The sequence below is a fragment of the Fukomys damarensis genome, unplaced genomic scaffold, assembly GCF_012274545.1.
Source record: "Fukomys damarensis isolate Sample0158 unplaced genomic scaffold, DMR_v1.0_HiC HiC_scaffold_19, whole genome shotgun sequence".
Lineage (NCBI taxonomy): Eukaryota > Metazoa > Chordata > Mammalia > Rodentia > Bathyergidae > Fukomys > Fukomys damarensis.
In genome coordinates this window covers 44,951,516-44,964,706 of record NW_022900931.1, presented here as the reverse complement: position 1 = coordinate 44,964,706, position 13,191 = coordinate 44,951,516, and the positions used below count along the sequence as shown (strand labels likewise).

The window sequence follows — 13,191 nt, the reverse complement described above, 5'->3', positions numbered from 1 at the left end:
CTATGTAGTAAATGCTCACAGTTACCTTTTCAGTTTGTCATTTATTTAAAAACTTTATTAAGCACCTGTTGTAAATCTAACATTATTGATATTAATAACAATGCTGGCTTTGTTCCAAGAGCTGTTAAGTTTTTTCAAATTTAATAATAAGCTAATATAGTTTGAGCTTAACTGTGATTAAGAGTTTTTATGATTGAAGATTTGTCTCATTTTGTCTAATCATTGTAAACTTTATTTTTGCAACTTACTATGTTTAGATGCCAGTTAACTCTGAAGTCATGTATCCGCATATAATGGAGGGCTTTCTACCAGTCAGCAATTTATTTATTCATCTGTGAGTAAAAAAAAATTTTTTTTTTTTTTTTTTTTTTTTTTTTTAGTATACATTCATATTTACATGAAACCTCTTTAATGATATGATTTTCTTTGGGAAGGAGTTCTATCATCTTACTCTCTACTCCATCCCACATATATTCAAAATTGTAGGTTCTACCAAACAGTATTGCCTCTAACTGGCAATTGTTAGGACACAGGAAACTTTGACAGTAGAAGATGGTGTAAATCTAAAATTGTTTACTAGCTTTGTGTAGGATTTTGAGTTCTTAGTCTTAATTCTTTCAAGAGTATGTTATTTCTTAAAATCTATTACTGTATCTTAGTATTTCATGAATACTTACGTAATATACAGAAAAAATAAATTTTAATGATATGATTATACTTTGTAGTAGACTTCTGACTTTGTCCTTTAATACTGATATATATACCCAAAAAACTATTTGAAAATGAAATGTTTATATTCCTGTGGCTTTGTGTATAATTTGAAATATACTTTTCAATATTTATATTCTAGAGATTCATTCCTGCCCATCTGCCGGGTGAATGACTTTGAGATTGCTGATATTCTATATCCAAGTAAGTGAGAATTTAAAACAACTTTTAAGTTCTAGATTCAACCTACCAGTTTATTTTTCCATTGATAAATATTAAAAAAAAACTTGAAATGGGTTTTAGAACATGTCTCATCCTTAATGAATTTTCATATATCTTATTACTGGAATGATTTTCCTTTGTAGATCCACAGAATAGTTAATTTTTCTTAAATTTAGAAAATATTTTTTAAAATTTGGGAATACAAATAATATACAGATGTGATGTTGCTTAGTGAATTAATAATACAACTTTAGCAAATTAACAATTACTTTTTGCCATAAAGAAATTATGTTTTACCACTAATGACAGGTATTATATTACAATGTAAAATTCTACTACCTTTACTTACATGTCCCTTAACCCATTTGACTCTTAATATTTTTGGTTTTTTTGTTTTTGTTTTTGTTTTAGTTTTTGTTTTGTACCAGGGATTGAACTTGGGTCCTTGGCAGCCGAACCACTGAGCTAAATCCCCAGCCCTGACTCCTAATATTTATCCTTGAAGTTGTTTTGTTCTGAGAGAGTTGGTGTTTTATTTGAAAATTTGGTTTTTAATCTGCCTTTGGGTATCTTGCTTCTGTCTTATTTGTTGACATATAATTTACGTACAATAAAATCAACCAATTTTAAATGTAAGTTGGGTGATTTTTAACAAATGTGTATAGCTGGGTAAGCACCTCCTTAAAAAATTCCTTCCTGTCCCTTTGTAGTCAGTCTCCTTTGATCATCCCCATTCCTGGCAACCACTGACATCATTATAATTTTGTCTTTTCTGCAGTTTCATATCAACGAAATACAGTTTGTACTTTTTTTGTGTCTGGCTACTTTAAGCATAATGCTTTTGAAACTTGTCTACATTTGTTGCCTGTATTAGTACTTTGTTTCTTTTTACTTTGGAATATTCTCTTATAAGTGTACAGCATAGTTTTTATCCATTGATCAACAATGGATATTTGAATTATGAACAAAGATGCTGTGAACATTCTGGGATTCTTTCCTCATGTTTCCTTTAGGTTTTATTTTTTATTTTCTTTCCCTGGGTTTTTTGTTTGTTATTTTGTTTTTTGTTTTTGAGTATATACTGAGGCCAATAATTTGAAACTCTACTTTTCTAAGTAAGGATTTGCATCCTATAAACCTTATAGACTGCATTTTCATTTCATCAGTTCAAATTATTTCCTAATTTTCCTCTTTATTTCCTCTTTACTATCAGGTTAAAACTGTATTATCAAGGGGCCAGACATTTAGCTCAGCGGTTTGGTGGCCTGCCTTGCAAGCGCAAGGACCCAAGTTCAATCCCCGGTACCCCCCCCAAAAAAAAAACCAAAAAAAACTGTATTATCTACTTTCCAAAACTTCTGGAGATTTTCCAGCAGTGTTTCTATTACTGATTATAATTTAGTTCCTTTATGACCAGAGAATATACTTTGTATTATTTATGTTCATTAAAATTTATTCTGACTTACTTTATAGCTCAAAATATGATATGTATTTCTTTACTATGATGACTATAATAAAGTACCACAAACGTGGTGGCTTAAGATAACACACATTTATTTATTCCTTTTTGATTCAGAGTTGTTTGCACTGAGCTAAATCTTAAGGTGTTGTTAAGAGAGTACTTTCTCAAGAGGTTCTTGAGAAGCCATTTCCTTGCCTTCTCTATCTTACAGAGCCACATTCTTTGCACACCTTGGCTCATGGCTGGCTCCCTTCTTCTGTCTTCTAAACCTGTCACGTAGTATCTTTAAATCTCTGCTTCCATTATGGCATTGTTTTCCACCTTCTATCTGTAGTGACATCTCCTGCTTTCCTCTTATAAGGATACTTATGATTACTTAGAGCCCACCTGGAAAATCCAAGATATCATATCCCCAAGTCAGGATCTTTAATTTTATCTGCATGATCCTGAAGCCACTTTTCTATAAATGATGACATGCACAGGTTCTAAGATTTAGAATCTGAATATCTGGGTGGTTTTATACAGCATACAACATGCTGTCTTTGTTAATGGTGCATGTGCACTGGAAAGTGTGTATTCTGTCTTTGGGTGGGGTCTTTGAAACGTTTTGATCCAGTTGGTTAATAGTGCTCAAGCCTTTTAGATCCCTAGAGATTTTCTTCTGATTACTCTATTGAACTATTAATAGATGTAATCTCTAGCTATGATTGAACATTTGTCTGTTTTGCCTTTTATGTCTTTTTTGTTTTTGTCTTGTGCCTGAGACTCTAGTTTTGGAAGCCTATACATTTAGAATTATATTCTTTGCATTACATATTCTCTGCTGTGAAGTATATTTTATTTGATATTATAGCCACTCCAACTTTCTTTTGATTTGTATTGCATATTTTTACATCATTCTTTTGTATCATACTTTTCTTTAAACTTATCTCTGTCTTTGTTATTAACAGCATATAGTTTTATCTTGTTTTTTAAATTTATCCTCTCCCTTTTAATTGGAGTGTTTAGTGTATTTACATTTATTAATGTGATTGATTTTCAGTTTACCTCTGTTCTTTTTATATTCTCCTTGTCCTTTTATTCCTATTTTTCTTATTTCTTTCTTTACTTTGGTGTAATGCAATATATTTTATTTGTTTTTAATATTTGCTCTGTGGTCATTATCTGTCTTCACTTACATTTTATTTTACAAAAGAATGTTTTACCCACTCCTGGTCTTTGTGTTATTGTGCTATAAGTTTTACTTCTATAAATATCATACATACTTTGATATACGGTTATTAGATTTGCTGCAAACAATTCATTATCTTTTAAAGAAATTTTTCAGATGAAAAAATATCTTTTACATTAGCCTACATTCTATTAAGTATGCTCAATCCCTATCTGGTATAATTTTCTTCACACTTGAAGGATTTCATTTACTATTTCTTGTAGAGTTGGAAAAAGCCTTTGTTTCATCTTCACTTTCGGCATATATTTTTCTTGAGTGTGGAATCTAAGTTGGTAGTATTTTCAGTGTTTTAAAGATATTGTTCTGTTGTCTCTTGGCTTGCATTGTTTCTGATGAGAAGGTCTCATCTTTGTTCCATATAATGTGGATTTGCTTTGTTTTGTGCTGGCTGCTTTTAAGGTTTTTCTCTTTATTACAAGTTTTCAGTAATTTGAATCTCGTGTGCTTTGGGGAGGGGGGCTTCTGGGCGTGTTGCTTGGTTTTGTTTTTCCTGCTAAGATTTGTTGTTCATTCTCTTGGATATATTTATATATTTTATAAAATTTAAACAATTCCTGCAATTCTGGAAAAGTTTAATTCTGTCCCTCCTTTTAGCAGAACTCCACTTACACACTTTCCCATGTTACTTGTTTTGTCTCTCTGTCATAGATATTTCATTCAATTGTTTTTTCATTCTGGCCTTTATTTTAGATAGCTTCTGTTACTGTCTTAGATTTCATTAATTCTTTCTTCTCTATGTCCAAACTGTGTTAATCTCAGGTAGTGTAGTATTTGTTTCAGATATTTTTTAACTCTAAAAGTTTGATTCAGATCTTTAACAACAACAACAACAATATAACCTTTCCTTTTGTTCTCACAATCCTGATGTTTTTCTTTACCTTCTTGAACAACTAAAATATATTTGTAAGATTTGACCAGAGCACTGAATGAGACCACCGAGGCCAGCAAAATTAAAGAATGAGGAGAAGAGTTTATTGTGTCCTGGGTGCACGTCAGCCGAGGGCGATAGGACCGCTGGTATAAGAAGGAGTGCACATGCAGTTTATATAGGGCAGTTGAAGGAGGGGAGGGGGCAGCTTGGAGGGTGAAAATTTTTGGGGTCTCTTGGGTAATAGGCTTGAGACTGATGAACAGGACGGGGTGAGGGTAGCGGGGTGATAGCAGATATAGCAAAGTACGGCGGTTACCATGTGGTGTCTTGGAGAATCAGTCTCCTTGCAGGTATGAATGAGTGAGGCGGTAGCTGGCTTCTGGCCATCACTCTTCTTTCAGGCAGTGTGCGTCTGTTGGGGTTTTTCTTTCTCAGTTGGATGGGAATCACGCTGTGGGGGGGGCTGTTAATATTCATAATGGCTGTTTTTACATGCTACTAAATCTACCATCTGTTATTTCTGGGTATATTTCTATTGATTTTTTTCTTGTTAGGCATATTATCCTGTTTCTTTGCACATTTGGTCATTTTTGTAGGGTGTCAGATGCTGTAAATTTTACACTATTGTGTGCTGGGTTTTTCATTATTTTCAATATTTCTAGTTATTTTTATATCATTAGTACTTTCTTCATACTCGTATACTGATCAGAGGAGAACTTAGGTGGACTCCTTTACAGACCTCCAGAATTTTTATTCCTTATGACTTGCTTCTCTGAAGTGGTCAGGCTCATAAATTTTAATTTTTTTTTGACCTCTCTCAACTCTAAACTGTATCTACTAAACTCAACAAGAGCTATGAATTTTGGTAGTGCTCTCCCTATCTAGTCAACAACCTGAAAACTCTCCAAGTTGTGAGGAGGAATATTGACAGGGTTCTCTCTTTTGATTCCTTTGGAAATTGCTGTCATATTGACTATTGAAAGTTTCTTGCAACCCATATTTTGTCTGTTTTTCTAGTTGTTTAAGATGAGAGGGTCAAACTGGTCCTTGCTATTGTGTCCAAAAGTTTTCTGGTTTTTGTTTGTTATTAATACAAGGATAATCTTCATCATTAAGTTAAAATAGATATTATAGGCTTTGTTATAGTGTATAGAGTTTTATATAACATGAACAAAGTAATATGATGGGAGATGATGGCTTCTCATTTTTATATTACCTTGTTTTAAGATTTAATTCAGTCTTCTTTCTATTTTAGAAGCGAAACGGACAAGTCGATTTTTAAGTGGAATCATTAACTTTATTCACTTCAGAGAAGCATGCCGTGAGACATATATGGAATTTCTTTGGCAATATGTAAGATTTAAATATGTACATGGGTCACACACCAAATCATTAGCATCATTTGTAAGCTATTAAATTGCTGCATGGTCCTTATAATTAAAATTATTTTTATATTCATATAAAGTTTTAGATTGTAGCCCCTAAAATCCATATATTGGTACCTTGGTTCATGAACTTAATTTTTTCCAAACTTTTGGTTGCAAACTGAATTGGGTAAGAACCAAATTAAATTTCCCCATAAGATCAGCATTGAACCTAACCATTGAATTTGATTCAGTTCTTGTTCAATTTGGTTTGCAACCATAAGTGTGGAAAGAATTAAGTTTGTGAACCAATGTACCACTGTATTCAAAAGGATATTTTCTTGCTAACACCAAGGGACTGGGTTTTTGTTTTAATATTATAGCTGAAGCTTCTTTTTCTATATTAGGGAATGTTACAGAAGAGAAACATTAATATCAATATTTACATTTTTTTCTATGAGGGTTGCATAGAGAGTGTAATGTTCTTTAAATAACTGAGATATTTGAGATTTGTATTTGCCTTTTAATTAATGGCCTAATCACACTGTTTATATTATCATTTTTTTCCCTGTATTGCATTATATGATGCAGTACAAAGCAATCGCTTTAACAAATAGAAACTTGTTTTTCTTCCTTCAATTTAGAGAATTTGGAAAGATTATGGGTCATTTGTGCAATTTGTTTCCAATTGTCCTTGTTTTTGCATGCTGTACTCTTAGAACCCAATAACAGACAGACCTGAAGCTCCAGCTGCACTGAGATGCATTATGTCCTTCTTTACACAAATCGTGCTGAATTTATACTTCCTACACCTCACAAACTCTTTTGTACAGGTTACACATACTTGTGTCAGTATACATACACACACACAGTTGTCTGCCTAATGACTCCTCTTTCTTTTAAGATATTTCTTAGACATCCATCGTCTCTATGAAGCCCTCTGTGATTGTCCTCCCTAGCTTTTACTCCAGTTGGTTTTTGATCCCATTATTATCCATACCATGACAAGTTATTTTGTAGTTGTTTTTATTCATATCTCACAGTTCAAAGAGATAGAACTACTGAAGTTCAGAAACTATAATTTAGCCCTTTTGGAAACTCCCAAAACCTACTAGAGTGATTGTATTAAGTAAAGAAATTCTTAACTCAAATGTAACCTCTACTTAAATTTCTTACTTCTGATGATGAAAATTGTAGAACAAGGAAGCATTGTGGTCTGTGCTATTTGTAAAACAAATTCATTCCTGTTCATGTTGAAAAGTGCTAATGTGAGATTATTAAAATTGCTTTAATAGAAATCCTCTGTGGACAAAATGCAGCAGCTAAACACTGCACACCAGGAGGCATTAATGAAATTGGAGAGACTTGAGTAAGTGGGGAATTTATAAATAAATGCAATTTTAAAATGCTGAGTGAAATGTTAGCAGAACCCTGTAATCCGCTTTGTTTCTTAATTTTCCTTAATACATGGCATAATATCTGTTTGTCTTTTCTAAAAGGTGAAAAATAAGTTTATCTTCTATCTATCTCTTAATTATATGATATTTGGCTTCATTCTCAGTACTTGGTTAACCTGATTTGTTTGAAGTCATCAACTTAGTTGCCAAAATTACATCTGCAGTATTTATCTTATTTAGATTAGCAACAACTCTCTGAACTTTGTTCCTTCAGCATAATATCTGTTTGTCTTTTCTAAAAGGTGAAAAATAAGTTTATCTTCTATCTATCTCTTAATTATATGATATTTGGCTTCATTCTCAGTACTTGGTTAACCTGATTTGTTTAGAGTCATCAACTTAGTTGCCAAAATTACATCTGCAGTATTTATCTTATTTAGATTAGCAACAACTCTCTGAACTTTGTTCCTTCAGATCAGTTAATCTTATTAAAAATGTTTTCTCTTCCCAACAGTGTTTTTTTTTTTTTTTTTGGACTCAAAGGCTATATAGGGGAGAGAATCATTCAAGTATTATGATTTCTTGGACTTGTATAAATATATAGAAGCTCCTTAAGTTACAATGGAGTTGTGTCCTGATGAATCCATCTTAAGTTGAGAATATTGTTCAGTTGAGAACATTTAATACATGTAACCTGCTGAGCAACACAGCTTAGCCACACACTGTACTGTAGAGAAAAGTTGTTTATCTTCACGAAGGCTTATTGTGAGCTGTAGCTAGATGCCCAGTGTCACTACCTGTCACTAGCCTTAAAAAATCAGAGTTGAAAATTTGAAGTACAGTTTTTACTGAATGACTATTGTTCTTTCAGTACTGTAAAGTTGAAAAATCATTAAGTGGAACCATCTTAAATCAAAGATTATCACTACTTATTTTTGAATAGAACGATTTGTTGATGTCTTTAAGGCTGTGTCTTGCAAGTGAGAGCTTTTCTGTATTGTCTCTGATAAAAATTGCTTTTGCAGTCATCAAAAAGTTGAAAAAAAAAGTTAGCATAATAAAAGATACTATTATAAACCAGGTCAAAAGTGACAAGCTTGGAGATATATATTTGCAGCATATGTGGTGTACAGTATTACCAAATCTTAATAATATCCATGAAGTATTCCTAGTATACAAAGAATTCCTACAACTTAAGAGGAAAAGAGATAACTTATTAGAAATATGGGCAAAGACTAAAAGTAGAATTTATAAAACAATAAAAGCAGATGTCTAATGTGTTCGATAGGCAAAAACTAAACTTAAAACATTCATCTTAAAGAAATTCATACTAAACGTGTGCATGCCATTAAGAAGGACCAGTAGAACAGAAGACTAGATGATACTTTAGTAAAAACTGAGAACCAGCAAAATTAACCTTAAACGGGAGAAGGAATGCTATTTTCATTTTCTTTGAAGTGAAGTTAGTGTAGGGATGTGCAGGGCTGAATTTTGATGGTTGAAAATTAAGGAGCCAAATACTTTCACTGGAAGAAAGATAGCTTCTTTAATAAATGGTGCTGGAAAAACTGGCTTTCCACATGCCAAAAATTGAAATTAGACCCATATCTTTTACCATGCATTAACCTAAAATTGAAATGGATCAAAAATCTAAGTATTAAAACAGAAACACTAAGTCTTCTGGAAAAGAGAATAAGTAAAATGCTTGAGGACATAGGAGTAGGCAATGACTTCATGAACAAAACCCAGACCACACAGCAAATACTATAAAAAAATCAACAATGTGCACCTCATCTTATTAAAAAGCTTTTACACAGCAAAAGAAACCACCAACAGAATAGAGACAACCCACAGAGTGAGAAAAATTTTTACCAGCTATTCAAGTAAAAGAATATCTAGAATATATAAAGAACTCAAAAAATCAGACCCCCTAAATTTGAAAACTCAATTCAAAAATTGGCATATCAAATAAAAAGACACTTCTCAGATGAAGAATTAGAAAAATAAATATATGAAAAAATATATAAAATAAATATGTGAAAAATAAATAATATATGAAAATAAATATATGAAAAAATGTTCAACATCACTGGCCATTCAAGAGATGAAATTAAAACAATACTGAGATTCCATATCACTCCAGAAAGAATGGTTGCTATTAAGAAGTCAACCAATAATAAAGGGAAGAAGGGATATAGGAAAAAAGCAACCCTTCACTCCTGGTGGGAGTGTAGATTGGTACAACCACTGTGGAGAATTCTCAGAAAACTAAAACTAGAGGTTCCATTTGATTCAGCTATTTCTTTTCTTGGTATCATCCTAAAAGAAAAGCATCATACCACAGAGATATATGCACACCCATGTTTATAGCAGCACAGTTTGTAATAGCTAAATCATAGAAACAGTCTAAATGCCCATCAACTGATGACTGGATAAAGATGTAGTTTTTTTATACAATGGAGTACTGCTCTGGCTTGAAGAAGGAAGATCATCATACATTTATAACTAAATAGATGGATCTTGAGATCATACTCTTAAGTGAAATAAATTGGACACACATTTTTAAATATCTCTGGTGTGAGAAATTGAAGACAGGTGTATAATGGATATTGGGAAATGGAAAGCAAGTGTTCAAAAGGAAAAGTGTTCAAAAAATTGAAGGAGCTTAACTGAATTTTATTTTCTTTCGTAGAGGCCTAGTTATCTACTTTAAATGGCCTTCATACCAAGGTATATAATTTAGAAATAAAGTAAGTGGTCATCAAAGTTATTTGATGGTAGAGATTTTATTTTGGCCTTTTGAGGTTAAGAATAAGATAAATGTTATTTTAATCAATTGTACTGTGTTTAGCTCTGTTCCCGTTGAAGAGCAAGAAGAGTTCAAGCAACTTACAGATGATATTCAGGAGCTGCAGCAATCACTGAATCAGGAGTTTCGTCAAAAAACGGTGTCTGTCATAAAACATTTTAAAATTTAAAGTAATATTGCAACTATATAGGGGCATGTAATAGACATAAGATCATATATCTTTTAGTTATTTTTTAAAAATTATACCTATTTATGCCCTTGTAGGAATATAACCTCTTGAATATATCTCCTCTCAACCAACCATGTACAATTATGATGGTTGGTTTTTGTTGCCAAACTTATGTGCAGACCTTTTCAGGGTTCTGTGCTCCACATTGCCCTAGATACCACAGCAGACCTTCAGAGGTGCCTCATGATATTTTAAAATTCAAAGAAATAATAATCTCAGCCTCTGTTATATACGTACTTCCTGAACCATTAACACAAGGTAGTTCACAATTTTAATGTTAGATCATTATACTTTCCCTTTGTATCTTTGTGGCGCTGAGGCCTTGGCATTTGCCATGGTAAAAAGCAAGTATTATGTGAAAATCATTAAAAGAGGAAATGAGAATTTCTGTGTCCTATCCGATTACAAGGTATGTGAATTTATGAAACACCCAGTAGGTGCACATCTAATTAGTAAATAGTTGTGATTGTTTAGCAATTCACTAAAACTTTTTTCTTTTATTTTATATATATATTATTTTATCAAAGGTTATAATATAATTAGGGTGGAATTTATGCAGTTGTTTGGGTTTAACTACTTAATAAAGGAATGCTTATGTATTTATTTTGGCCTGGGGCATCATGAACAGTTTGAGATTATCAAGTCTAATTCACTTAACTCTTCTTACCTTTATTTTATGAGAAAGCAGTGAGTGTCTAAATTTTGAATTATTATAAACATTTGTTTACTTTTTCTTTAGATAGTCCTGCAAGAAGGAAATTCCCAAAAGAAATCAGATATTTCAGAGAAAACTAAGCGTTTGGTAAGGATCTTTGCTATTAATTAGCATTGAAAGTTGAACTGTACCGAGGGAGGAATATTTTAGCTGTGTGTTAAGGTAGTCAAATCTTTTTTCCTTCAAAATCAAACTGTCTTAATTTTTTTCAGTTTAAGTATATCACAGTTTTTTTAAAACATCAAAACAAATATGGAGAGAAAATAAAAATTACCTGAAAGCTAACCATACAATCTGATATATACAGTCCACCAAAAAAAATGTTTACACACTTCAGGAAAAGAGAAACTTGTATAAATAGTATAATACACACCAGACATTGAGTTCTCGTAAATTGACTGCTTTGTCCACTTACACATTAGGATTTTCATGATATCTCAATAAATCTACTATTAAAATATGTATACAAATTTTTCTCTTCCTGGAATATGCCTAATGTTTTGACAGACTATATCATAGATTGCATCTTTAATATACATATATTTGTGTAATTTTATGTAACTGATATTATACTCAATATGTCTCAATTGTAAAACAGTATCACCATAAATAGGAGTTTCAAATAGATCTTTATGGCTGTACATGTTTGGGCATTGTATGTATGTATGTATGTATGTACTATAATGTAGATCCTTTTGGTCCCCTGTTGACTTTCGTATTACTTTTCATTCTTTGCTATTTTAATAAATATATATAAATACATATTTATTAATATATATATGCACATGAACAAACTTTAAATTTTCTGTTTTAATATATATTAATATATACATATGTGTATGCCATATACCTCTATTCATCAGTTCTCCCTTTTATCATAGAGTAAATTTCTAAATTCAAGATTATGAGATCAAAAGAAAAACACGTGAAATTGACCCATGTTGCCAAACTGAGAAAAATACCAATTTGTATTCTACCAATAGATTGAGAGTGCCCTATTCATGACACCCTTGCTAAAATTAAATGTTTTTAGATTTGTGTTGTTTTAGTTACTTTTATTGAAAAAAAAAAGTGCCTCATTTTAATTTGATTCCTTGAATTCTGGTAAATTTTACTATCTTAGTGATTTATTATTTCTAATTTTATGAGCTGTTTGTGTATCTTCTTTATTATATTTATTTTTAAAGAAATTCTATGAGTTAGGGATATTAGCCCTCCATTTGCCTTTCAAGTTCATAATTAGATGTTTGTATTTTACATATTAAAATTTATAGATATAGCCTTTATTGGTTTTGGATTTAATTTTAATCAGAGAAAGGCCTGTCCTATTAATGAGATTATTTATTTTTTTATATTGCTCATTTCTCTTTAATTTTAAAATTGAACTTTGTATCTGTCTGAAATTTACTTATGTATTAGTGGTCCCTAATTTTTCTTTCATTCCTTTTACTGGCAAATGCTTTCATATGAGTAGTACTCACTATGAATCAATTTTATTATTCATTTCTTTCTGTTCTATTTAAGACTGGATTTTAAAAATGTCTGATATCAAGTTTAGGCTTTTTATGAAAGAAAGAAATATGAAAGTCTATATATGGAAAATGACCTCTAATTTTATAGAATATTAAAAGAGAGTAGGTAACATTAAGTTAAAAAGTTTAGTCAAATTATACAAGCCATGCAATAATCTGTTATAAAATAAATCATGTACACGCAAACAGAGGCATAGAAAGCCATCAAATGTATATAAAAGGCTTCTTGTCTCAACCACTTTACTTCAAAGTGACATTCTTCTCCTTTTTCTATAACATTTTGTGCACATATACAATGCACATAATTGTGTGACACTGTTTTGATGTATTTTTGTAAAACTATATTCGTGTTGTTTTTATACAAATGTACTTGCATTTTATATTGATCTGTGAATTGATTATTTTACTGAATATTTCTAAGAAATCTTCCATGAAGGGCTGGGGATTTAGCTCAGCGGTTCGGGCCTGCCTCGCAAGCGCAAGGACCCCAGTTCCATCCCCGGTACCAAAAAAAAAAAAAGAAAGAAAGAAATCTTCCATGTTAGTGTATAGAGTGATATTTCCATAAACAATGTAAACATAATATATCAACAAGTATTTGGGAAGGAGACGTGAATTTTTTTAAATATGATTTCAAACCTGCAGCAAGAT

At 31.6% G+C, this 13,191-nt stretch overlaps 1 protein-coding gene across 1 annotated transcript in view; it reads left to right on the top strand.

Moving 5' to 3' along the window:
* Positions 1-13,191, top strand: part of Nuf2 (NUF2 component of NDC80 kinetochore complex) — a 34,164-nt gene that overhangs the window by 6,717 nt on the left and 14,256 nt on the right. Inside the window, exons 4-9 of the mRNA XM_010611544.2 lie at positions 258-334; positions 851-912; positions 5,750-5,847; positions 7,154-7,227; positions 10,107-10,203; positions 11,033-11,095. Coding sequence (XP_010609846.1) covers positions 258-334; positions 851-912; positions 5,750-5,847; positions 7,154-7,227; positions 10,107-10,203; positions 11,033-11,095 — 471 coding nt within the window. The remainder of the gene's footprint in view (positions 1-257; positions 335-850; positions 913-5,749; positions 5,848-7,153; positions 7,228-10,106; positions 10,204-11,032; positions 11,096-13,191) is intronic.